The sequence below is a fragment of the Cuculus canorus genome, chromosome 14 (assembly GCF_017976375.1).
Source record: "Cuculus canorus isolate bCucCan1 chromosome 14, bCucCan1.pri, whole genome shotgun sequence".
Lineage (NCBI taxonomy): Eukaryota > Metazoa > Chordata > Aves > Cuculiformes > Cuculidae > Cuculus > Cuculus canorus.
Genome location: NC_071414.1, coordinates 9,135,099 through 9,158,206, shown reverse-complemented (window position 1 = coordinate 9,158,206; position 23,108 = coordinate 9,135,099). Strand labels below are relative to the sequence as shown.

At 54.3% G+C, this 23,108-nt stretch overlaps 1 protein-coding gene across 1 annotated transcript in view; it reads left to right on the top strand.

Moving 5' to 3' along the window:
- PPARGC1B (PPARG coactivator 1 beta) overlaps positions 1–23,019 on the top strand; it is a 54,660-nt gene extending 31,641 nt beyond the window's left edge. The window contains exons 2-14 of the mRNA XM_054079578.1: positions 1,654–1,827; positions 4,322–4,534; positions 6,425–6,541; positions 7,350–8,526; positions 9,121–9,157; positions 9,585–9,649; positions 10,130–10,895; positions 11,376–11,451; positions 11,977–12,098; positions 12,473–12,627; positions 14,133–21,431; positions 21,750–22,082; positions 22,914–23,019. Coding sequence (XP_053935553.1) covers positions 1,654–1,827; positions 4,322–4,534; positions 6,425–6,541; positions 7,350–8,526; positions 9,121–9,157; positions 9,585–9,649; positions 10,130–10,895; positions 11,376–11,451; positions 11,977–12,098; positions 12,473–12,627; positions 14,133–14,236 — 3,006 coding nt within the window. The 3' untranslated portion in view covers positions 14,237–21,431; positions 21,750–22,082; positions 22,914–23,019. The remainder of the gene's footprint in view (positions 1–1,653; positions 1,828–4,321; positions 4,535–6,424; positions 6,542–7,349; positions 8,527–9,120; positions 9,158–9,584; positions 9,650–10,129; positions 10,896–11,375; positions 11,452–11,976; positions 12,099–12,472; positions 12,628–14,132; positions 21,432–21,749; positions 22,083–22,913) is intronic.
- The last annotated feature ends 89 nt before the right edge of the window (positions 23,020–23,108 follow it).

Here is a 23,108-nt window from a genome sequence, read left to right as displayed (position 1 = left end):
TCCCCAGTCCTGCTGCAGCCATGGGGCTGGCTGGGCCAGCAATCCATTCCCAGGACATGACACTGGGTCACTATTGGGCAGTGAAGTCACTCTCTCCTGACCTTGCTGTGTCCTCCAAACCGCTCACCCTTTCCTTGCCACCCCTGGGAGGGAATGGGACAGCAAGCGAGTGAGAAATGCAAACTGTGTGTGTATGTCATGTTGGATAGGGCTCTAAGCAACCTGATCTGGTTGAAGATGTCCCTGGATGTCATCTAGTCCTGAGGCTGGACTAGGTGACCTTCATGGTCCCTTGCAACCCAAACCATTCCATGATTCTATGTGTAGGCACGCATGCACAGGAATGTCCTTTGCTGTGGCACAAGGTGTCCTAAACCCAGTGGGGAGCACTGGCACACATGCTCCTCAGGCTATGGGAGCACAAAACAGTAATCCCAGATTATCCCAATTAAAAAAAAAAGAGAAGAGAAAGTGAGAAATACTATCTATTCCATTTCTGCAGCTGTTTGTCACCCCTTTTCCTTCCTGTGGAGTGTTGGAGGAGACCCTTCCAGCACACTTCAGGAGGGGAGGCCCCTGTGTTCTCTGCCCCTGCAGCCTCTCTCACGTGCTCAGATGTTTGCCTGCTCCAAAATCCATTTGCTCTGTAAATAAACTTGCTTCCCTCATCACCAGAAAACTCCCCCCTGGCAGCCAATACCGGGAGGAGTCTCGCCAGACCTTTCACCTCTGTGTTTGAACCTGGATGTCAAAACCAAGCAGGGATGGAGGGCTTGGTGCAGGCAGCGAGCGGCAGCACAGGTAGGGCTGTGCCGGTGCCAGCCCTTGCTCCAGCTGCTGCTGGGTGCAGCCGTGGGGCTTTGTGGCTGGGCAGTGGCTGGGAGCCAGGCTGAAGCAGGACAGGTCCCAGCTGCTGTCTGTTAAACAGAGACATTTAGCTTGGTTCTTCAAGCTCACATAGCCTTGCGTACACCTGGACATGGATTCCTTTCCATGCCTTTTTTCTCCTATGTGGAGGGCAGACATGGTGTGCAGTGTGGGGACCAGGTTCTGTCTTGCAGTTCAGTGCCATGGGACTGGGCATAAGGCCACCCACCAGAGCCTGGCCCCATATGTTGCTGTCTTTGTGTGCACCCAAGTCTCTTGCCCCACTCAGTTACTGCTGATCCCCGGGGCAGCTGGATAACCCTGGATGTCACCTTAGGGCACCATAGACAGGAAGGGCTTCACTTTCCCCTAAGAGCACCAGCAGCTGCTTTGCTGTGGATCACAGCTTTGCTGTGCCTTGATTTTCTGCTTGCCAGAGAAGACAAGGCTCTTCCCATGCAGAGACTGCTGTTTCAATCCTTGCCACAGCATAGGTTTGGTGGCACTTGCGGGATGGCTTTCAGTAACCAGCAGTGCCAGTGCCAGGCTGTGCAAACCGATTTGCAAGATGTGCAGTATTGCCCTCAGGGCTCTCCACCGCTGTGTAACTGCTCCTCCCTAAACCACTTGCCAGAGATTGTTCAGAAGAGGGTCTGAGTGTTGGGCTTAAGCAGACACGATGGCATGCAGGGAGACGGGCCGTCTCCACAGGTGGTTGCTGCTGCCTGTTGCTGCCTGCCCCTCCAGCGTGGCAGTGGGCTCACCCCCTTTCTTTTCTCTCCCCAGTACGAGGTGTCTGGTGAGGAGCACCTCTACTCCGACTTCCCTGAGATTGATTTGTCCCAGCTGGATACCAGCGACTTTGACTCAGCCGGCTACTTCAGCGAGCTGCAGTGGTGCGGGGAGCACTCAGAGACCGACTCCAGCCAGTACAGCACCGATGACTCCGAGCTCTTCCAGGTGCTCCTGTCTTCCTGGCACAGGGGATCCAAGGATGGAGGCAGGGGGAGTGCAGGGGAGGATGAGAAGAAGGGAGGGATACACACAACTATTAATAGGTCCTCCCCAGCTGATTAGTGTTCCATTAATTTGCACGCTGGCTCTAAATAGAGCAAGCAGAGTAAGTCTAATGAGGAGGTGGAGGAGCAGAGGAGGGCTGCTGAGCCAGCCCTCCTGTGAGGTACTGTTAAAAGGGAATTACAGCTGGTGCACTGCACATTCTGTTCATTTCCCAGGGCGGTGGGGTGTGCTGAGGTGGCACCATGGGGGTCTCAGGGCTGTGGTGTAGGACAGGTACATTTGTTTCCCAGGAACAGAAAGAAGACCCTTGCTCCAGCTCTCCAGCTCTGCCATCATCCCTGTGTTTGGGGCTGGGTCCCTCTGGCAGAGGGCAGCTGGTCTCTCCTTGCCTTTGCTCTGGGATGGCCCTATCCCTCTGTCAGCATCCAGGACTGTGTGGTACAAAGCAGTGCCAGGACAGAGGATGCTGAGCTGGTCCTTGTCCCTCAGCACGTTTTTGCCCCTCCTCATGGCACACCTGAGCCTCTCACAGAGCTCTGGCACCAGGGCAGGGCTGTGAGCACAGCACAGGCAGGTTGGAGGCAGAGAGCTACAAAGGCTGCCTAGGATGGGCTGAGAACAGGCTGGGCAGCCTGCTTGCTTTTCTCAAGGCTTGTGCTTTGCCCTGGTTGTGCCCCCTACATGGGGGCTGGAATCTTTTGCCGTCCTCAGCAGCCCCCAGGCCCTAACCAGCTCAGACAAGGAGGTTGCAAACCACTGGTGTCCACTAGTCACCAACTGTGGATTACTTTTTGGGAGGGAGGAGGACTTTTAGTTAAACAAGGGAAGAAAAAAGTAAAAAGCCCCAATATTTTCTAACCTGGCCATAATAACAACCCTCTAGCATTTCTGCTGTGCTGATGCTGTGCTTGAAAATGGTCCAGTCCAGCTGAGGGACCTTCATCACGAGATGCATATTTTCCGCTGAACTTCCTGGGGAAAAGATAAACAGAAAAGAAATGCAAAAGACGGACTCATTAGGAGCAGTGGAGTATGATGAAATGTATCCCACTGAACTTGTATGCATAGCGGTCTCATGCCAATAACAGGAGGGAAAGAAACAGAGCCAAAAATGGAGCATCCTGCTGCCTTTCCCTGGAGCCTGCACTAGTAACTGTGAGCAAGGTTAGGGCACAGAACAAAAGATATTTAATTTTCAAACAAAATGAAGTAACGTTAGAGGCTGTGTGCAGTCAACAGTCCTCCTTGCAAGCCTGAATTTACCCCTTTGCTAATTTTGTAGCTGATGGTAGTCTGCTTCTTGTTGGACATGGTTTACATTAGGAACATGATGGAGGAGGACCAAAAAGAAGGAACTCCTGGCTCACTCCAGCCATTCCTCAGCTTCTGCATCCCCTTCTGGGCTTTTGCAGCATATTTCCACACTGAAACGGGACTTGTGGGTTTGGGATGGTATTGGGAGGGCTGGGAGTGCATCAGTCGAGGTGAAGCCCAGATGGAAAGAGGGGCCCGAGCAGACAGGTAGGGTGGCATGCAGGTCAGAGGCAGGAGCAGCCTGTGGCCCCTCCTGGCCCAGCACAGCCCCAGCACAGCCTCAGACACTCAAAAAGCTCCTGTCAGCATCCCCAGATTGTACCATTTGCTTAAAAAAAAACCAGATCGTGGAGCTGTAATACAAGGCCTGTCTCAGTTCTGCATCCTGTCCATAGGGTCCCTCACAGAGCGCTGGGCTCAACTGGCTTTCAGTGCGAGGCCTGAGAGCCTTTGTCCAGCTGGAGGTGTCTGCCTTTGGGGGCTTTTAGTAAAAACAATATCCCATGCTGCTTGTGGCAGGCTGGGGCATCTGCCCAGCTGCGCAGCCCAGGTTGAGATTCCCCTGGGCCCTCCCTGGGGGCAGTGCCTTCTTGTCCACTGGGCAGCTTTGGTGCCTTGACATTTACTTTGCCTTCCCCATCAAGAGAGCTGCCAATAACCGTCTGTGCCCTGTCAGGGCTCCCCAGCCTTGTGGAGGGCAGGGGGCTGTGCCTGCCCCCTCCCCAGGCTTCTGTCCTGGCTGGATACTGCTCCTTGCCCTGCTCAGCAGCACCTGGAGGGTTTGCAGCCTGGGGTTGTGAAGGTTTGGGCAAGGAGCCTTTTAATCACATACCCATTATCTGCTGCTGTTTGCCTCAGCAAACTTTGCTGTTTGGTGGGGTAGAGGTGACTGTGGGGAGAAAAGATGCTCTGATTCAGTGTTTTCCCACTGGGGCTATGGGAGGACAGACTGATGATCCTTTTCCATTTGGGTCTCTTTCCTCCTGATCCCATTCTAATGGTGTGCTGGGGAAAAGCAATTCCAGATTCCCTACAGCCCCTGTTCCCCACTCTGCCCAGCATCCCCCAGTCCCTCTGCCCAGCCTAACTGCCCCTCTCTTTTTCTGCCTGCTCTTTTCAGATAATAGACAGCGAGAATGAAGCTCTACTGGCAGCCCTCACCGAGACATTGGATGATATACAGGGAGATGACATGGGCCTGGCTGCCTTCCGAACTATGGAAGAGGGGGACACACTCAACCATGCCTACACCTCGCCTGCCCCCTCCCCCAAACCCACCGCCCCGGTCACGGGGGGGCCGCCCCCGGTCCCCGAGTTTGATGAGCTGTCTCTAGTAAGAACCCACTTCCTACTGTTTAAGGTGGAATTGGATGAGCCCCTGATAAGCCGGCTGCATGGGTATGATAGGAAGCAAAGGTCTGAATTTTTTCATTCTAGGCTTAAAACTCTCTTTAACCGTCAATACCAAAGCATATTACTTGTATTGTATACGTATACATGTTCTGCATCATTGCTGTCACCTCCATCACCATCCTCATGGGAACAAGCTGTGTGTATACAAATATATATATATGAAGTGGGTGGGGGCGGGTGTCAAAGGGGTTTGGCAAGTTTTGGCTGTTTTGGCAAGACCCACATCTGCTTTTAATCAGACGTGCAGATGCGGGGCTGCCCGGGGGTTCTCCCTAGCACATCCCAGCCCCCTGCCCATGGGCAACGGTGGCTGCTCCTGGCTGGCACTGCTTCAGGGCTGAGCTCCCCGCTGCTCTCACAGGAGGGACAGAGGGGGCTCAGCCAGAGTGTCAGACAGCCCATGCCCTCAGTTTTAAGCGGGAGGGTTTGATCCCCCCATACCTTCCACCACACCCCCCTTCAGGGGCTGTGTGACCTCCAGTCCCTACAGATTTGGTGACCGGAGCATCCCTCTTGGTTCCCTGCAATATCGGGTCTCCAGCTCTCCCTCCTGTTCAGGACTAACTAGCAGCCTTTGCTGCCAACCACCGCCATCCCCGGCAGGTCCCCTGGGACAGGGGCACTCAGCCCTCTCCCTCCTGGGGCTCACGGTTCCCCCCAGGAACTCCCAGCCTGGCCCAGGGGTGTCCCCCAAAGCTGGGGCTGTGGCGGGGAGGGGTGACATCCAGTGGTGAGAGCGTGCATTTCCACCACCCGCACCCTGCGCTGGGGGTATATATCACACACGCCATGTATGTGTATATATAGGATGTATACGTTGCAGGGGTGGGGGGAAAGGTGCTGGTTGCTTCCACCAACAGAAGCTTCATGCCTAAAGCTGTGGGTGCCCCGGTTGACGTTCCCTGGCAAACCCTGACCTGGGCGCCCCCTATTTCTATCACCCCTGGCGCCTGCCCCGGGGCTCTGTGCCCGCCGGCCACTGCAGGAGCCCCAGATCTGTCTCCTCTGTGCAGTCCCCCGGTGCCTACGCAGTCGTCTTGCTGTTGAGCTGTTGTCGCCTTCAGTTGTTCGTGCGACATGGGTGGAATATGAAATGCTGTTGCTGGGTGTGGGGGTTGTTTTTTTTTCCCCCTAACCAAAAATGGTTTTGAATAGAAGAAAAATGTTATGCTGACCTTGCTATCAGAAGTGGTGGCACTGTGGGTAACCGAGGGAAAACCCCCCTCCCACCGCCCATTGGCTTGACGGAGTTTGTTGGGGAAGATCCTCAACAGGTCTCACAGGGGCTTGCATCTGCAAAACGCTTTGAAAGCTCATTAATGAGTCAAGGCCCTCTCAGGATGTTTTGGCTAAATAAGCTTTGCAACCAGGACCCACATGAGCTGTCCAAAGCCGTCACTCATGCCAATGTAAAGTCTCTGTCACCTAAGGGCAGAATTGATAGAGTAAGGAGTTTGGATGCCATGACAGCTCCTGTGTGTCTGACAAGAGCGGGGCTGCCCCTGAGAAGTAAATTCCCTCATGCCCCCACTGTCCTGACGTGCCGGGGGGCCCCTGGGGATGTGGGTGAATGCTATGTAGACAGCTTTAACTCCCTCAGGGCTGTGGGTGGCTGGGTGCCTGCCCCTGCAGCCACAGGGAGGTGGGAAACAATTCCTTACTGTTTTATTTTCCTCTCCCATTTTTGTGTCTGATACTCAGCAATGGGTGTGCCTAACACAGGCACAAGCAAAGGGGCTCTGGCCCCACTGCCAATTTCGCTTACCCTCGCTGCGATGCCGACTCCTTTTCTTGCCACTTCTCTTTGCAGCTGAAGAAGTTGCTCCTCTCTCCGTCACACGTGCCTCCGAGCTGTGAGGCTCAGCGGGATGGGAGTGCCCGGCGCCTGGGGACCCCTAAGTCCCGACCCACACGGCCCTGCACAAAGGTACTTCCTCAGCAGGCACAGCTCAAGCCTGTCCAGCACCCACCTCTTCAGAGCCGTCCTGAAGGACATCACTGAAAGACAGTGTTGGGGAGCATGGGCAGCCTCTGAACTGGGCCAGGGGCTGGGGACAGGCGAGCACCATCACCGCTGGCAGAACAGCACATGGCGTTCCCGTCCTTGTCTGTGCCGGGGCTGCAGTCTGGGTTCAGCGGAACCTTCAGGCTTTGTGCTGGGCTGAGAAACATCTCGGTCTTTTTTGGACCCAGTGGGGTCAGGCCTCTCCCTCTTCCCTGAGCGCTGGTTTGTGAACACTCTGGGTGCTCCCTGGCCATCCCGTTGCCCCGGTCCTCCCACTGGCTTACAGACCAATCTGGAGCTGTTGGCCGGGGAGAGCTACATGCCGTGCTGCAGAGCCAATCCCATCACTTAAGCTAATCTCCTGAAACCCAGCAGAAGTTGCCATCAAAGGTTTTTCTACTTGGCTAATGTTAATTGTGTGGTGCATTAGGCCCAGCGAATTAGATTGCCTAGGAAAAGCAGCAAATCCCTCCTAGGACAAGGAGCATCATTGCATGCCAGCTGCTGGAGGGGCAGCGCTCAGGGTGGTTGGGTTGCCAGCCCTGCGTGCCTGGGGGAAGCTCCGTAGGGTATGGTGCTGACCCCCAGGCAGGTTGGGATGCTGGTGCGCCGGAACCAGGATATGGGTTGGCTCTGTCAAATGGAGGGGCTTTTCCCCCGATGTCTGGTATTTCTGTCAGGTCTTGGCTGTGGGGCTCGATGCTGACTTTCTGCTCTCTCTTCTCCTAAGGTGGAGGGTCCCCGGGACAGGAGGGCAAGTGTCCCGCAGGCGCAGGGCCGCAGCTGCACTGAGCTGCACCGGCACCTCACCTCTTCCCTCCCTTGCCCCCAGACCAAAGCCCCTCAGGCACCTGAGGAGTGCCCCAGCGGCCACCACCATCTGCCCCCAGGCAACTGCACCCATCATGAGGACGACAGCGACTCCAGCGAGGACTCACTGAGCTCTGGCGACTCGGTGACCCCAATCTCCTCGGCAGAGGATGGCTCCAGCAGACAATTCTCCTGTGGGGGGGAGATGCACTCAGTGGTGGAGCTCATCCGCTACATGCATACCTACTGCCTGCCACCACGGAAGCTGCCCGCCCGCGACGCTGCTGATGCCAAGCCCCAGCTCTGCAGCAGCCCCCTCAAGAGAGCCAAACCGGACTGTCCCATGCAACCAGGCCCCCCTGGCAGCAGCCAGAGCCGGCCAGGCTGCACTTGGCAGGGGGCTGGGGGCTGCAAGAAGCCAGGAGCTTCCTTCTCCATCCTGAAGGAGCTGCTGGCACGGGACCTGCTGTGCGATGTGAGCAAGCCATACCGCCTGGGCAAGCCTGTGTATGCCGCCCTGGCCCGGCCACCTGGCTCCTGCTCCCCTGTGCTACCAGCCCACGATGGGGAGGATGCTGGCGGGACCTGCACATCCAGAACCAAAATGGCACCAGAGAAAGGTGAGCTGCGGCAGAGCCCTCGGGCCGAGGCAGAGGCACCACGGGAGCCAGGTGACCTTGAGGACGATGCTGGGAAGCGTGCGGGTGCCCTGGGTGCGGCCACGGGGAAGGTCACTCGCAAGCAGGAAAGCACCATTTATGCCGTCCGACGGTCCAAGAGACTCAACCCTGAGCTTGGCCACTGGCTCTCCTTCCTTGACGAGCCACCCCCTGAGCCCTCCATCACCCGGGAGACAGGGGATGGCCATGGCCCCCGAGATGCCCTGGCCTGCAGAGAGCCCGCACCGTGTCCAGCGCTGGAAGGCTTCTCTGCCGAAGAGCCTGCAGCTGAAGTGGAGGTCGGGGGCACAGAGGAGGGAGACGGCGGGGGCACAGCACCACCAGTGGAGCCCCAGCCTCTCTCCGTGGGCTCTCTGGGGGACAGCGAGGTGGGCGATGGGGCTGAGAACCGGCACTGTGCCCTCCTGGAGCAAGCAGGTGAGAAGGCCAGGGGCTGTCACACTGCTTGCCTCTCCCTGGTGTGCCCACGCTGTGGGCCAGCGCTGCTGGCACCTGGCACGCAGCTGGCAGTGAAGCTATGAGCAGCCCCAAGCACAGCCAAGCCCTGACCCATGAGTGGGTTGGCTGTTGGGTCCTATGTATGGGGAGTTGGGGAGCATGTTCTCATCATGGGATGCAGTTTCAATTTGTGGGGGCTTTCTGCCTCAGTTTCCCCATCTATGATGAGATGAAGGAGTTGGTGTAGCACTAACCCAGCAGGGACCAGGCTGCCCTATCCCTCTGGGTCGCTCTTCACCACGGGCTCACTCTGTGTCTGGGCACTGGGATTCAGCTGCACCGGTCCCCCAAAATCGCAGCTATCCGCAAGCAGTTTGTGAACACGAATGGCTCAGCCCTAGCAGTGTTAGCCTTCCTGTAGACACTGCAGAAAGCCCACGGTCCCCAGCCCATAGTCCCCAGCTCCCCAGCAGGCCAGGGCATGTGGGGGGACCCCAGTTCTGGCTGCAAGCGTCACGGGCATGGAGGGAGCACAGCTCTGCTGGTAACCCTGCTTCTCTTCCTACCTTTCAGAAACACCCAGGTGTCTCACGCTGTCCTTGGCACAAACGTAAGTGCGCACATGGGGCTAAGTGAACCATTCTGGGGCTGGAAAGCCACCTCGGTTTGTCTGGCTGGGCATGCGTCTGCAGTCAGCAAGCAAAGCTGCATTTGCAGAGCAGACCAAGCCATGCAGCTGGGCGCAGGGCTGTGGGGAGCTGCGGCTGTCGCTCGGGTGCAAGGATCTTGGAGAACCCTGGACCGAGGGCGGGGTTTTTCTGTGTGCCAGGGTCAATGTGCCCTAGAGCTCTGGTTGGGACAGGGAGGGCACGCTGCTCACCCCATTGCCCTTGAACCCCTGTGCGGAGTTAAGCTGTCAGGCACCAGCCATGGTGGGAGGGCTCACTTGTAGGCAGTTTTCTTAGCTTCTGTTTGTTTTCAGGGGGCTGTGGTTCACCTCAACACCTTCTCTGTCCTTATTTTCTACTCTTCTCCAGTGACTCAACCTTTGGGAAGAGGAACTTTGAGCCGATGCTGACCGTGGAGCTGTGTGGGACAGCAGGTAGGACAGGCTTTTAACATTTTAATTTTGCAGAAATCCTCCCTGGGGGGGCACAAACTTGCCCTAATTCAGCCTGGAGTTACTAGTTCCAGCTGAGCGCAGCTGAGCAGCCATGTTCATCTCCCAGCCCAGGAACCCCTGTTTGCACCACAAATTCAGGTGACTTTGTGTGCTGCCTCTGCATCCGATCAGCTTGGAAGCTTCATCCTGCAGAGATGCCAGTGTCAGGGCGATGCATTTGGGGTGGGGGGCAGTTCAGGGGACCCCTGCATGAGCCAGGAGGGAATGGAGAATCCTTTGGTCCTTTCTGGGATCAGGTATCCCTTCTTTCCCAAGGTCTGCTGGATGGATGAGGCTGTGGATGGGCCAAGCAGCCTCCCTCCCCTGCAATGCTTAGTGCAGCCCAGGCACTGGGGTGGGCTGGGGCAGGGTGGTGGGGGCAGAGCTGACTCCTGCCCTTTGTTTGGGGGGGGCGTTCAGGTCTCACACCGCCCACCACTCCACCATACAAGCCCGCCGAGGAGGACCTGTACAAGCCAGACATCCCCCAGGAGCCAGGGAAGGAGGACAGGACAGCCCCCAGCCCTGGGGGCGCAGGGGATGCAGGGGATGCGGCAGCCTCCCGGAAGGCCCCCAGGAAGCATCCTGAGAGGACAGAGCTCTTCGCCCACCTGAGCCGAGCAGCTGGGCGCCCTGCGCTCCTCGAACAGCAGGGCATGCTCAAGCGGCCCTTCTCCCGCTCCTTCGGGGACCACGACTACTGCCAGGTGCTGAAGCCCGAGGCTGCCCTGCAGAGGAAGGTGCTCAAGTCGTGGGAGCCCCTGGGCCAGGTGGAGATGGAGCACAAGAGGAGGGTCCCAGCTGCCCACTACCAGGGGCTGGACCTCAGCGGCAAGGAGGCAGGCAGCGACATGCTGTGGAAGGACGGTGTCAAACAGCTGAGAGACCAGGAGATCAGAGCCAGCTTAACAAAGCACTTTGGCTTTCTGGACAGTGCTCTCGATGACGAGGACATGGTCTTCTGCAAGACCCCTGAGTATGACACTGTCTTTGAAGACAGCTGCAGTGAGAGCGGCTCCCTTGTGGAGGAGGAGGAAGAGGAGGAGGAGGAGCACGGTGACACCAAGCTGTGTCTGCAAAGAAACCCCCTTTCCAGGACCAGTTTGCATTACTCTTCCCGGAGCAGATCCAGCTCGGGGTCTTCGTGCTGCCGGTCCCGATCGCCCACAAGCAGACGCACCTTCAGGTATAGGGCGGGGCGCAGGGAGGGCACTTGGGACCATTCTCGCCCCCTGCATTTTTGCCCCAGTGCAGCCCTGTCTCTCTCTGCTCTGCTGGCCCAAGTAATAAAGTTGCTAATTAAGGAAAGAAAAACGATTGAAATAATTGGTACTACATCACCAGCTGCTGCAAACATCAGCCACGGCCAGAGAAAGCACCACTGGGGCAAAACAGTGCTGGAGTGACAGGGCATGGGCAGGGCCTGAGCCATGCCTGGGAAGGCGTGAGCATCAGCTGGGAACCCCCTCCAGCATCTATTCAAAAAGACTTTCCAGTGTCCTTTCCAGTGTTTCCAGACCCTCATCTCTCCTCAGCTGCCTGTGATGCAGAGTGCCCACTTACGCACTTCTGCAGACACTGTGTGTCTCAGCTTCTCTTTGACATTTGAAGCTTTCCCCACCGGATCCTCGACTCCCCGGCTGACCTCCTCTCCCTCGCTTCCCAGGTGTGAGAATGGCGAGCAGTGTCAGGGCGGGAGCGGGCACCGAGGCCAGCTGGAGAAGAGACGGGAAAAGGCCATCGTAAGTGAGCAGGGATCCAGCACTGGGACAAAGCAATCCCCAGCCCTCAGTTCATCTGCTCCAGAAACACAGTGGTTGGGGCCCGTTAGCCCAGCGTATGCCAGGTGGGAGCTGGGTGCGGGGTGGGAGCAGGGTGAAATAATTTAGTCCTCTGTACTCTTGTGTATACACCCACGTGCCTCTGGCATTTTTTTTTTCTGCAACTCAATTAAATTTTGCCCCGAGGAATTCTTGGGAATATTTCTTGGCATCTTCATTATGAGAAGCAGGAAAAGCTGACGGAATGCAGGAATGGCTGTCCCCTGCAGCAGTGGTGTCCTGGGGTGACACCCTTGAGCTAGCTGGAACGCAGACAGCCAAACTGTGGAGATGTCAGGCTGTGTCCGTGGCAGCATTGCCCTGCTGCAGCCTGATTCCCGGTGCTGGCTCCCTGGGGCTTCTCAGCAGCCCTGCATTTCCAGTACCAGTTGATTGTGCAGAGGCACGGGGCTCCTAGAGCTTAAAATCTTTAACTTTCTTTGCCAGGGAGAAGGCCGGGTGGTGTATGTTCGAAACCTCTCCAGCAGCATGAGCTCCAGCGAACTGAAGAAACGCTTTGAAGTGTTTGGTGAAATCGTGGAGTGTCAAGTCCTGTCCAGGACCAACAGGTGAGTGAGGAAAGAGCTGCAGTCTGGGGCTCCGGTGACTACCGGCAATCCTGCATAGCATCAGCACTGCTGGGTGGTGCAGGGTCACCCCTGCATCCTGCTGTGCTTGTGCCAGCGATGCAGTTGTGCCGGTGGGGTGAAGTGCTCTGCACCATGCCAACCCCTTTGGTCAACCAAGCCTGTGGTCTCAGCATTTTGGGTGAGGAGATGCGTTATGTCCCCAGGTCCAAGGGCATGTGGAGGGCGGGTGGGATGGTGGGCTGGCAGGATGGACAAATGGCAGGATGGAGGGACAGCGGTATTGTGCTAGGCAGAGCCACATTAGAGGGACTGTGGGGCCCATCACATCTTGAATTCTTTCTCTGGTTGCTCAGGGGGGATAAATATGGCTTCATCACCTACCGGTATTCAGAGCATGCCGCCTTATCTCTGAAGAACGGCACCTCACTAAGGAAGAGGAATGAGCCTTCGTTTCAGCTCAGCTCTGGTGGCCTTGGGCATTTCTTCTGGACCAGATACGCTGACTTGGGTAAGAAAGCAGGAGCAGCTTTTTCTGAAGCATCCTGCTTATCAGCACAGAGCTGTAACGGCACATTGCACTGCTGAACCCTAGTCATGCAAGGATCCTAAACATCTTTAAAGCCGTCAGGGAAGGAAAGCCCACCAGCTCTCCTGTGGCTTACATGGCTGCTCTTAGCTCAGTTAGGTGGCTTGGGGAGAGAAGAAAAGCAGCTGGGGTGAGGACCCAGAGTGCAGAACGTAGCATCATTCCCCAGGGCTGCTGGGTCTCTGCTGTCCATCCTGTCTCCACAGTGTTTCAACACAGCACTGGATCCTTTCCAGTGGTGAAATCCCCTCCTAGTCATTAGAGAAAGCAGTCAGCAACATCTCATTAGCTGGAGAGGTGATCTGGGTGGTTTGCTGCTCTGAAGGACAGATTCACCACACTGCACCTGCACTTTTGAGCCAAAGTGACAGCATTGTGCTATGGTCGCAGTAACTCTTTCTGTGCTGAATGAGCTTCTGCAAAACTTCCTGCCTCACTCTGCAACTGTGTTAGCCAGGGCTTCGCTAGACCCCCTCCTTCCATGGGTAGTAGAGCTGCAGCTGAGGGACGGGAGCTAGTCCTGCAAGGGAAATGTGATCCAGGTTTTGCTTAGCCCTCGTTGCTGTGATCTTCAGGTGTTTCATGAACACTGCGCATTTATTTCTGTACCCTCTATAGGGAGTTAAGTGGTTCTAGTATTCTACTTCATGCATGAGAGACTGAGGCCCAGAGAACAAACCTCTAAGTCTTGATGCTCTCTAGATGCCCAGTCTGACACAAGTACTGCCCAGTCTTTTAGTACCTTGTAATTTCTCATCTGCTCAGAGCAGCAATCGCTACGACTCTGGTTGTGGGCACAAATGCCTGTTCATCTAAATAAATCCCAGGGCCTCTCATTTTGAGCATAGAAAAGGCAGGAAACAGACAGGTGTGATAAAGATATTGGCATATGGGAGCAGGGCCAGAGCTGCCCCCTTGCACAGGAGAAACCCCTGCCCAGTGCTCCTCACCTGCGGGGTTAAGGTTAAGCTGCTATTATTTTGGCAGCCTTAGTACTGTCATTTGCTGAATTTCCCAGGCTTTGCAGTGGCGCTGTTTGTTCAGCTTCTGGTGGAGGGCTACAGGCAGTCACCCCTCTCCCCTCAACCAGCATGGCTTTGGCAGGGACAGCCCTGTGTCAGTGCCTCAGAATTCGGATCTGGCAGATTTTTGCGCACCTGGGAATAGGTGTCCGGTGTGTGACCTGCCAGGCTGGGCACTGCTACAGCCCCTCTGCCCTACCGCTCCTTTTTAATGGGGGAGAGACAGCACCATCCACATTCCCTTTTCCCTCATCCAGGCTGGCTTTGCAGTGCCAGAATGCAGCATGCTGGTAGCCGGGGAGTGTGCGGTGCCCTGCTGTGGCTCGGTTTCCCTCCCCACCATGCAGTGAGCATATTCATGCCCCGCTCTCTGACCCGGCTGCCTTGTGTCCATGCCCTTCCCAGATTGCAGTGCAGAGGAGTCCTCCCCAGCTCCAGTGAAAAGCAAGTATGAGACCATGGATTTCGACAGCTTGCTGCAGGAGGCCCAGCTAAGCCTGCATCGGTAACAGCCTTAACCTTGGAGGAATACCTCAATACCTCAGTCAAGGCACTTCCAATATGTTTACGTTTTCAAAGAAATTATTCAGTCTATGGAAAGCGAGAGAGAGCGAGAGCACGCACGCACGAGAGAGAGAGAGAGACTGCTGTCCCTTCTGATCGATGTTTACATTGAACAAAGCTGCTTCTGTCTGTGAGTCCCCATGGTGTTGACGTCTCACTGCCACACATTAGTCCCCCTGCTTCTGACTGGTTGTTTTAGGGTGAGCCTAGGAGCCCCCCCGGCCCCTCTCCCCCTTCCCGTCCCCACTTGGTGCTCCTACCGTGGAGTTGCAGCTGTGTTCACCATAACATTTTTTTGTCTGTAGTGTGTGATGATGAAATTGTTAATTGTGAATAGAATCAGGATTATAAACTAATTTTTAATAGAAGAAGAGAAAAAAAAAGTATATACTTAAAAAAATGTATTTATGGCTCAGATGTACTGTAATTCAGATTTATTGTACCGCTTCCTTGATTTTTAACTATGCACTGTAATGAGGCATTTGCCACTCAGCAAATGAGGGATCAGAGCAGAGTCACAGAGCCAGCGTTCACCTGTCGGCCACAGAGGCACTCACCTCCCCTACTGGCAAACTGGGGTGCTCAGTGGACACGTTGGGGTCACCGACTTTGCTGTCAAAGCCATTCTTCTTGCTTGCATGGCCCGAGCTCCCTGAGCCCCCCAGCCCAGCTGGGTCACGGCGCCCAAATACTGAGCTCAGTCCTGGCACATGATGGAGCTGGCAGGCAGTGGGGCATACCAGCCCTGGACTGTTCTTGCCATGGGGCCAGAAAGCTTTGCAGGCATGAAGGATAGAAGGATGCACTGCCAGGAGGCTGCGGGACTGATGCCTCAGCTCTCCACTGCCTTTGGAGCCAGGAGAGAGAGGCCTAGGGGCTGGAGGTAGCCTGGTTTGATTCGGTGGGTCGTGCCAACACATCCTGGCGTACGGGTGCCTCTGGGTCCGTGTGAGGGAGCTGGCTTCTCTCCAGCTCCTTGGGTGGCTGGGAGACCAGCCGGGCTGTGCGGCTTTGCTCCTTGCTCATTTCCACACCCTGCAAAGCAAGCGGGGCGAGAAGACCTGTCTGTGATCCATGCCCGGCAGCCAGCCCAAAATCCAGAGGGACAGGGAAGCGGGAGGGGGCACGGCAGCTGTGCTGAACACCCACCTCACCCAGTGCCCTGCCTGCACTCTGCCCAGTACCTGATAAGCCATACACTTCCCCAGCACTCAGTTGGCAGCCAGGACCTGTCCCCTACACCTGCCAGCACCCTGTGACATGCTCACCCTCTCTGCTTCTGGCTGGAGGCTCTCAGGGCTGCCTGGAAGTGCTGGATTGAAGACATGCTCAAGCAGCATGTCCCGCAAAATTCATTTGCAAACTTGCCTTCCATCTTCAGGCAAAGTGGGAGGGAAAGAGAGCTCACCACTGGCTGGAGAAAACCCCACCATGTGCCGGCCAGAGGCACTGTTTTCCTAACAGAGCAGGAATCTCGCTGCTCCTCAAACCATCACCATCGTCTCCATTTGTTTTTCAGACCCAGAGACCACTAGGGATTCAGCCATCCTATGTAGATAGAATATTATAGCCTTAACTCTGCCAATAGATAGATTAGAGTCTCCTGGAGTCTCCCCTTGACATGACTTAGGTGTTTTATTCTCATTTCCCTGGTGTGGGTACTATTTCGTCTTGCAGGGATTATGACCAAAGCCTCCAAAACTGCATGAGATGCGATGCTGAGAGCCCAAGTGCTGCCAGGGTGACCCTGTCTGCAGCTGGTCTCTGGCAGGAGCAGGAACGCTGGCAGCGCCGATACCAGCACAGTTACCTGGTTGTTTCTCCTTGCTTTCGGGGAAGCCGTGGTTCTGACGACAACCAGCCCAGTGGTGCGAGGGCCCCCAGGACACTGCGGGGTTCAAACTGTGGATCCCTAATCTGCCATCGCTGACGATCACTGTCGGGGAACAGTCCTTGTGCCATTTCACTCTCGGCAGCAAGGTTCGGTGTCTCTCCTGCCACAAGTTCCACCCGACTTCTCATCCCACTTTTGCTAACACAAGTAGCTCTGGCCGAGGCTGAGCATCTGCTATTGGCAATTGCCTCATTGTAGCTTTGCCTTTTTCTGTCCTAGTATTTCCTCACAACGATGATGTTTACATGTGATTGCTATAGAGCTTATGTAGAATGTATATAGCGACACATTTAGGGTGGGTAGTACTGTCCTGTGCTGTGCTGATGTTTTTCAGAAAACGATCAATCCAAAAAAAAAAAAAAAACAACAAAAAAAAAAAGCGCAAAGTAAGAAGTGGAATTCTTCCACCTCCCACTCAGCCGGGGGCACCGAGCCCCTGTGGCCGGGTCCTGCTGGGGATGCATCAAGCATGGCAGAGGGGAAGGGTTGGTGCGGAGCTGGGGGACTGCAGAGCAGGGGAGCCCGCTCCTGGGGGGGTCACTCGGTCGCTTCCCAAGCGTTGGTTTCGTGTACCCAGATATAAAATTTCCCATTGTTTTCCTGTGGCTCGGTGCCCCAGGTCAGCCCGCAGCCCTTGCCGTGCCCAGTTCTGAATATCACAAGGAGGCCAGTGCTTGGGAAAGGGAGGGCTCGTCCTGCACAGAGCTGATCAGTACAGCACCCGTAGGGTAGGAGGAGATGCAATAAGTGGTCTTCATGGTGCCTGAAGCCTATAAGTGAGGGTGGGGTGGGTTGTTTTTTTTGGTTAGGGTTTCTGGGGTTTGTTTTCCCCCATTAAATTGGGATGGTTTGGTTTCCTTCCTCCCCCAAGAAAGTTCTCCAGGGCTTCCGCACTGTGTGCAGAGGTGTGGAAGGCGCAGAGGCACAGCTGTGGCTTGGGCAGCCCTCTGCTGCTGCCCGTGCCTGCCAGCCCGTGGCTGCAGCAGGGAAAACCTTAGGGGCACACGCTGCCAGTGCCCGGGCTGTGTGCTGCCTGTCCCAGGGGCTTCCCCAAAATGTTAGGACTGGGTGAGAGCAGAGGGTGTTCAGCTCAAGAAGCAGAGGTGTGAAAGCCTGCTGGGGGTTAGAATCCCTCACACAGGGTTTGTGGTGAAAAATAGGTTTCCACTTGTTTTGTTTTTTTTTTTTTTTATTTAAAACTATATGTGTCTTTAGCTTGCAGTGCTCAAATCTGCAAAGGGGTGGGAAGCAGGGCTCAGGGCGAAGAGGCAGCTGAGAGCTCCCTCCCTTAGCACACCATGACTCTGTTTTGGATGCTAAGGGGAAAAGGGGACAGCAGCAAAGCAATGCCTGCGCACTGCGCAGTGAGAGGCAGCCTGGCAGCACCCAGCCCTTCGCAGGAGCTGCTGGGGATGGGGAGCAGGAATTACCCCTACCCAGCCCGTGGCATTGCAGAGGGTGCCCTGGCATGGGTGCAGCTTGGAACTGGGCACCCCGAAAAGGGAACCCTTGCACCCCAGCCAGGGCTGCGGGGCAGGCAGGAGTGCTACTTCAAAGAGAAACCGGGAGCAAAAGGGTGTCTTACGGTAGGCAATACGTAAGGAGGAGATTTATTTTTTTAAAAATATATAACTATAAAATGTCCCCCGGTAGTTTTCTGCAGGTACTGTGGGTATATGCTGAATGTGAAGAGTTTTGTGATAAAATGCCCCTTTGCTTTTTTTGCACAGATTTGCCCCAGGAAAGCTCATTGTTCAGGGTTGGTTACTGGGTTTCTGCCTGGAATCCAGTGAGTCTCTAGGGCTCCGCGGGAAGGAGCAAATGTTTCTGAGTGTCTGGGCTGAATGCAGAGGACAATCCCAAGTTTTAGGTTCGATGCTGCCCCAAAGAAAAGATTCATCTCGACTCCTACTCAGCGCAGCTGCCTGGGCTGCACATCTTCTATAACAAATCAGCAGCTCAGTCACCACTTTACAGTCCCGAGTGTCTGATTTCAGCACTGGTCCATACAAAGGAGCATTGCAGTTGCAAACCAGCACTTATTTTATTTATTTTTTCTGGTTTTCTTTTTTTTTTTCCTTTTTTTTTTTTTTTTGGGAGGTATGCTGAACACTGAGATACATCACTGTTCATAGCTGAGCCCTGACACCCTTTCTGTTCTAAGCGTCGTAGTCCACCCCTGACAATCTCAAGCAATACAGAGCCAAACGCAGCCTTTGGGTTTCATTCCTCTCCCGCACCCACCCTGGGGTCAGGGGTGGTGGCAGCAGCCTGGCCGCGGTGCCCATGGCCGCAGCGCCGAGAGCCACGCTGCGATAAATACTGAGCTGGGGAGGGAGTGTGTGTATGCATGTGAAAAAGAGAGAGAAAGATTAAATTGATGCATTTCTTGAGAAAGGTGTAAGAATTTCACCTAAAAAGGGGCACATCTGCTTTGTTATTTATAAAAAAAACCCCTAAATTCTGTCTTTTTCTTCTTTTTTTAAGTAAAAGGAGACTGCTAATTATCATTAGGGGCCAATTCTGCCTCCCTTCCTCATGCTGAGTAAGTACTACTTAACTCTGCACTTTTCTGCTTGCAGAGTAAGTAAAAGCAGCAGAATTGATCCCTCTGTGATTAAGAATCAAATTTTTAGTCTGTTTTTTTTTTAGTTGGTAGCGGTTTTTTATATTTCACTTAATTTTTTTCCCCAGTTCCGTTCCGTTGTGTCCTTATTTATGTAATATACTTTAACCTTAAAAGATGGCATGGGTTCTTATGCCTTTCTTTTATTATTATTGTTATTATTTTTAAAAAAAGAGATTTATTTCTAGTGTGATTTAACTGTCTACCTTCTAAAACGAGAGAACGTTTTCTTGTATTTTTACATTGTCAGATTCTATAGTTTCATAGATAATTTAACCAAATCGCTCAATGTATTATCTATATCTATCCGGTGGGTATAAAAGTTCTATTTTAAATTATGTAAATACTTCAGAACTGGCTTCTTTTTCCAGACTCCCCTGCCGCGGAGTTACTTGTTTACATCAAAAAGACTGTAGAATCTCTACGCTCATGTACTGTAAATAGTGAAGTGATCTGCCTATAAATAAACGATAACATATATACTATAAAGTGTTAAAAAAAAAGAAGGAATAAGTCTGTGCAGCTAATACTTTAGTTTATTCGTGCAAGCCTGCCCTGGGAGGCGTTTTGTTTTGCAGAAGGTGCTCTCCTGCATCCGCCTGGCTTTCAGTGGGACGGTTGGGTATGGCTGGGGTCAGGGGTTTGGCAGAGCCCCCCAGCTCACTTGCCCCACCGCAGCACCACAGCCAGGGATGTGGCTTCTGCAGGGGAATAGCTCTGTATGTGGCGTCTTCCAGTTTAACTCCTGGTGGGCTCCATATTCTGGACTTTGGGAGCACTGCTGCTGCCGCGAGACACGTCATGGAAGAAACACCCCCCAGACTGTGGAGTTTAAGAATTAAGTAGGGCACACACCTCAAATTAAGTGGGGCACACACCTTGACTGCAAATTTTCTTGAGTGGGAGAAAGAGCACAAAGGGCTGGATTGCAAGAAAAAGTGTGGAAAAGATTCCAGATGGTGATGCAGCAACCATATGGCTCAGGATGGCACCTGGATAGTCCCCTCGGTACCAGGAGATCCGTCCCCTGGGAGCCAGCCTGCTCTCCCAGCAAGACAGCCGTGGTGGCCGAACTGCTGTTTCCCAGTGCAGGATGTCCTGGTCGATACGGAAGCCCAGGCTGCAGAACGGACAGGATGGAAAGCCCAGACAGTTGACAGCAGCGTGGGCTCAAGTCCTCCACAGCACCCAGCGTGTAGGAGCCCAGCGCCAGCCATCGCCCCTGCAAGGGCTCGCCAGGTCAGAGGTGTCGCACTGAATGTATCCAGAGCAGGGTGCGGTGATGCTGCCGGTTGGGATGACCTCAGTGGGCCAAAAGGAGAAGGTCTGCAAGGTGCTGAGCTGTCCCAGCCATGCTTTCTTTGGCTGATGTGCACTGACAGCCAGCAGGAGCCCCGTGCCAGTCCTCCTGCCTAGCCACAGAGCCAGAACCAGCCTTCCACCCCAAACCCAGCCACTCATCCCTACAGCTGCTTCACCCCGAGTGGAGAACTGACAGGAAACCCTGCTGCTTTCTATAGAAAACTGGCTTCAGGGCCACCAAACAAGAATATTTTTCTAAGATATATTGTGGCACAGCGACAGCACCAGTGCCAGGACACATTAAAAGATGAAATTGCAAGGAGGACATGTGGGGATGCAGCTGGGGCAGCTGGTGTTGGGGCAGCTGGAATGGGTGCAAGGAGGAGGAGAGGCTAGGGAGTGGGTCAGCAGGGCTCCAGGATGGACTGGGCTCCCAGGACAGAGCAGGGGCACAGGAAGGAGGAATCCACAGGGGGGGACAGACCCACAGCTGAGGCTTGTCCTTCCAGCCTGACCCACACCACTCAAAGCTGCATTCCCAGGCAACCTCCTGGAAAATAAAGTACTAATGCTGTTCAACACGTATCCTGGAAGCAGATCTAGAGATGGAAAGGAGCAGTTGGTGAATCTCGACACCAGTTCAGCAGCTTTGTTATTCATTTTGGTATAACTTTGTGATAAAACAGCTTCTTTTCACACAGCTGCTTTTGTTTACATGGCTACTCTTCAGCTGCCAGAGGGAAGGGAAGCAGCATTATCTCCTGCCCTAGGCCCAGTATGCCTTGTGGGAGGGGAAAATAAGTCAATAAGGTGTTCTGTGAGTAGGGCCAGCTTTTGTTGTTGACCCGGGTTGATTGGCACCTGGCAGGCAGCGTGGGAAGCAGCAGGGTGGGCAGTGCAGAAGGCAGGCAGCAGGCACAGCAGGGGCTGCAGGTTGCCCGGCTCGGCTGGCTGAGACCATGGTGGCTGCAGGCTCCATTGGCTTGATGGGATCAGGCAAGAGGGTTGTGTTGAAAGAGTAAAGGGTCTGATGTGTGCTAAGAAAAGCCCTTCCATCAGTTTGGTTTCTTTGCCTCCAACCAGCTCAGGGACCTCTCTACATCGGGTCCTGCTGTACCTCTCTCTCTCTCTTTCTCTTCAGTGCAGAGCTTTCTTCAGGTGCTGCTGGTTTGGGGTCTCACAATCTCTGTTCCCTCTTTCTCTCCCCCCTCAGTCCTTGGCTGGATGTATTTTAATTTTTCATGCACTGTTTCTGCCTCCAAATACCTTTTCAAATGCAGACTGGAACCCTCCATATTTCTCAGCAAACCTCCTGCAGGTAAGAAGGAACGATCCTCTCCCCCCTGGCTTTTCTAGCATTAATCCCACTCCCTAAAACCCTCACCATCCTGCTGACTCTGAGGGAGCAATTCCAAGCTCCTTAGTTTTGTAGGCTCTTGCTGCCTGTGCTGCAGAGTGGGTGCCACTCGGTGGTGGCTGAACAGACCCTTTGATGACCAGGGCAGCAGCAGCAAACGTGCCTCGGCTGCGGTCAGGGAGGTGTTGGTGCGGGGCTCTTGGGGGGCAGCTGGCTCTGCACATCAGTGTCAGGGTTGCTGCCTCTCTCCTTTCCTAAGCACCTCCGCTTCCCTTTCAGCTTGACATCCTTGACATCCACAAAGACCCCTCCTTGCTCCTGCAATCGTGCTTTTAATCACTGTGAGCAAGGAGCTGCCCAGGTAGAGCCTGAGCACCCAAGGAAGAGCAGAGCGCTGGAAAGAGCCGAGCAGCTCAGGTTTACTGGGAGATGCCCTCTGGTCAACAGCCTGGGAAGCAGAGAGAAGGCACCTCCTCACCACCTTAATAACAGCAATGATTTTAGAGGAAAACTGTCAGCACTGCTAGGTGATTTGCAGGCAGCACGCATGGCAGCAAGGCTGCAGAAGTGGAGCAGCGACTTGTCTCAGCTGTTGTCTGCAAGTGGGGCACAGTAAGTAACCCAGAAAGATGCACAAAATCCCCACAGGTTTCTACAGGGAGGAAGCCCTTCTGCAGACCTAATAGGCTCCAAGCAGATGAAACTAGATTTTTCCCACACAGCACCAGGTCTTGGGGCTGGGATGCACACAGCAGTCAGCCAGTGCCACTTGCACTGAGAGCAGCATTTGCACTGGAGGAGATGAGGAAGGGCAATGGAAAGCAGCAGTTTCATATGCTTTGAGGGAACCATAGAGCAAGGTGAGCACTGCATACAGTGCTCGTCGCATTCGAGACGACTGTGGAAAAGAGATTAGCAGTAATGAATTGTGAAGCCACAAACCCCACGGAGGGGGGAAAAATAAAAAGCACAGCCTGGTTAGGAATGGGAATTAGAAATATCACTTGGAAAGTACAGCCATCTGAAACATTCAGCGGGACAAGGTCATAAGACAGCAGCAGGGAGCAGGTAACGGGCAGCAAGCTGAAACCGAGCTTGTGCTCCAATACAGAGGGAATAATTCTACCTACCCCCAGCAGGTGCATCACGTCAGAGAGGACTGAAAGGCCAATGCCATCAGGGACAGATTCATATGATGAATTCTTGTAAACTAACTGTAGCACCTATTGCTCCTCTGGGCATTTAGCCAAACACAGACTCCTTGCCTGGACAGCTACTCAGGGGTCTTGCATGGTTCCAATAATGTGTTTAACAATTCCTTAGGATCCCAGGGGCAACCAAAGCAGTTGAGTAATACCAGCCTTTGCAAACACTACAGGCAGCACAGGCTTGGGGACTATTTTTTGTGAGGACATTGACTGACAGTGTGCTTTGTGCCAACAGCTCCCAGTGGAGGGCTGGACTTGTGGGACACCCAACTGGCTGAAGAGCTGCAAGGGCAACTTGCCTTTTTCTCACTGCTTTCTTCTCTGCACTCAAATCATGGGGGTAGGTGTGAATCTGGACTGTGCTGAAGCAGGGAAAAGGGCCAGTGGACACAGGGACAGGTGATCTGTGCCATACAGGTCCTGGATTAGT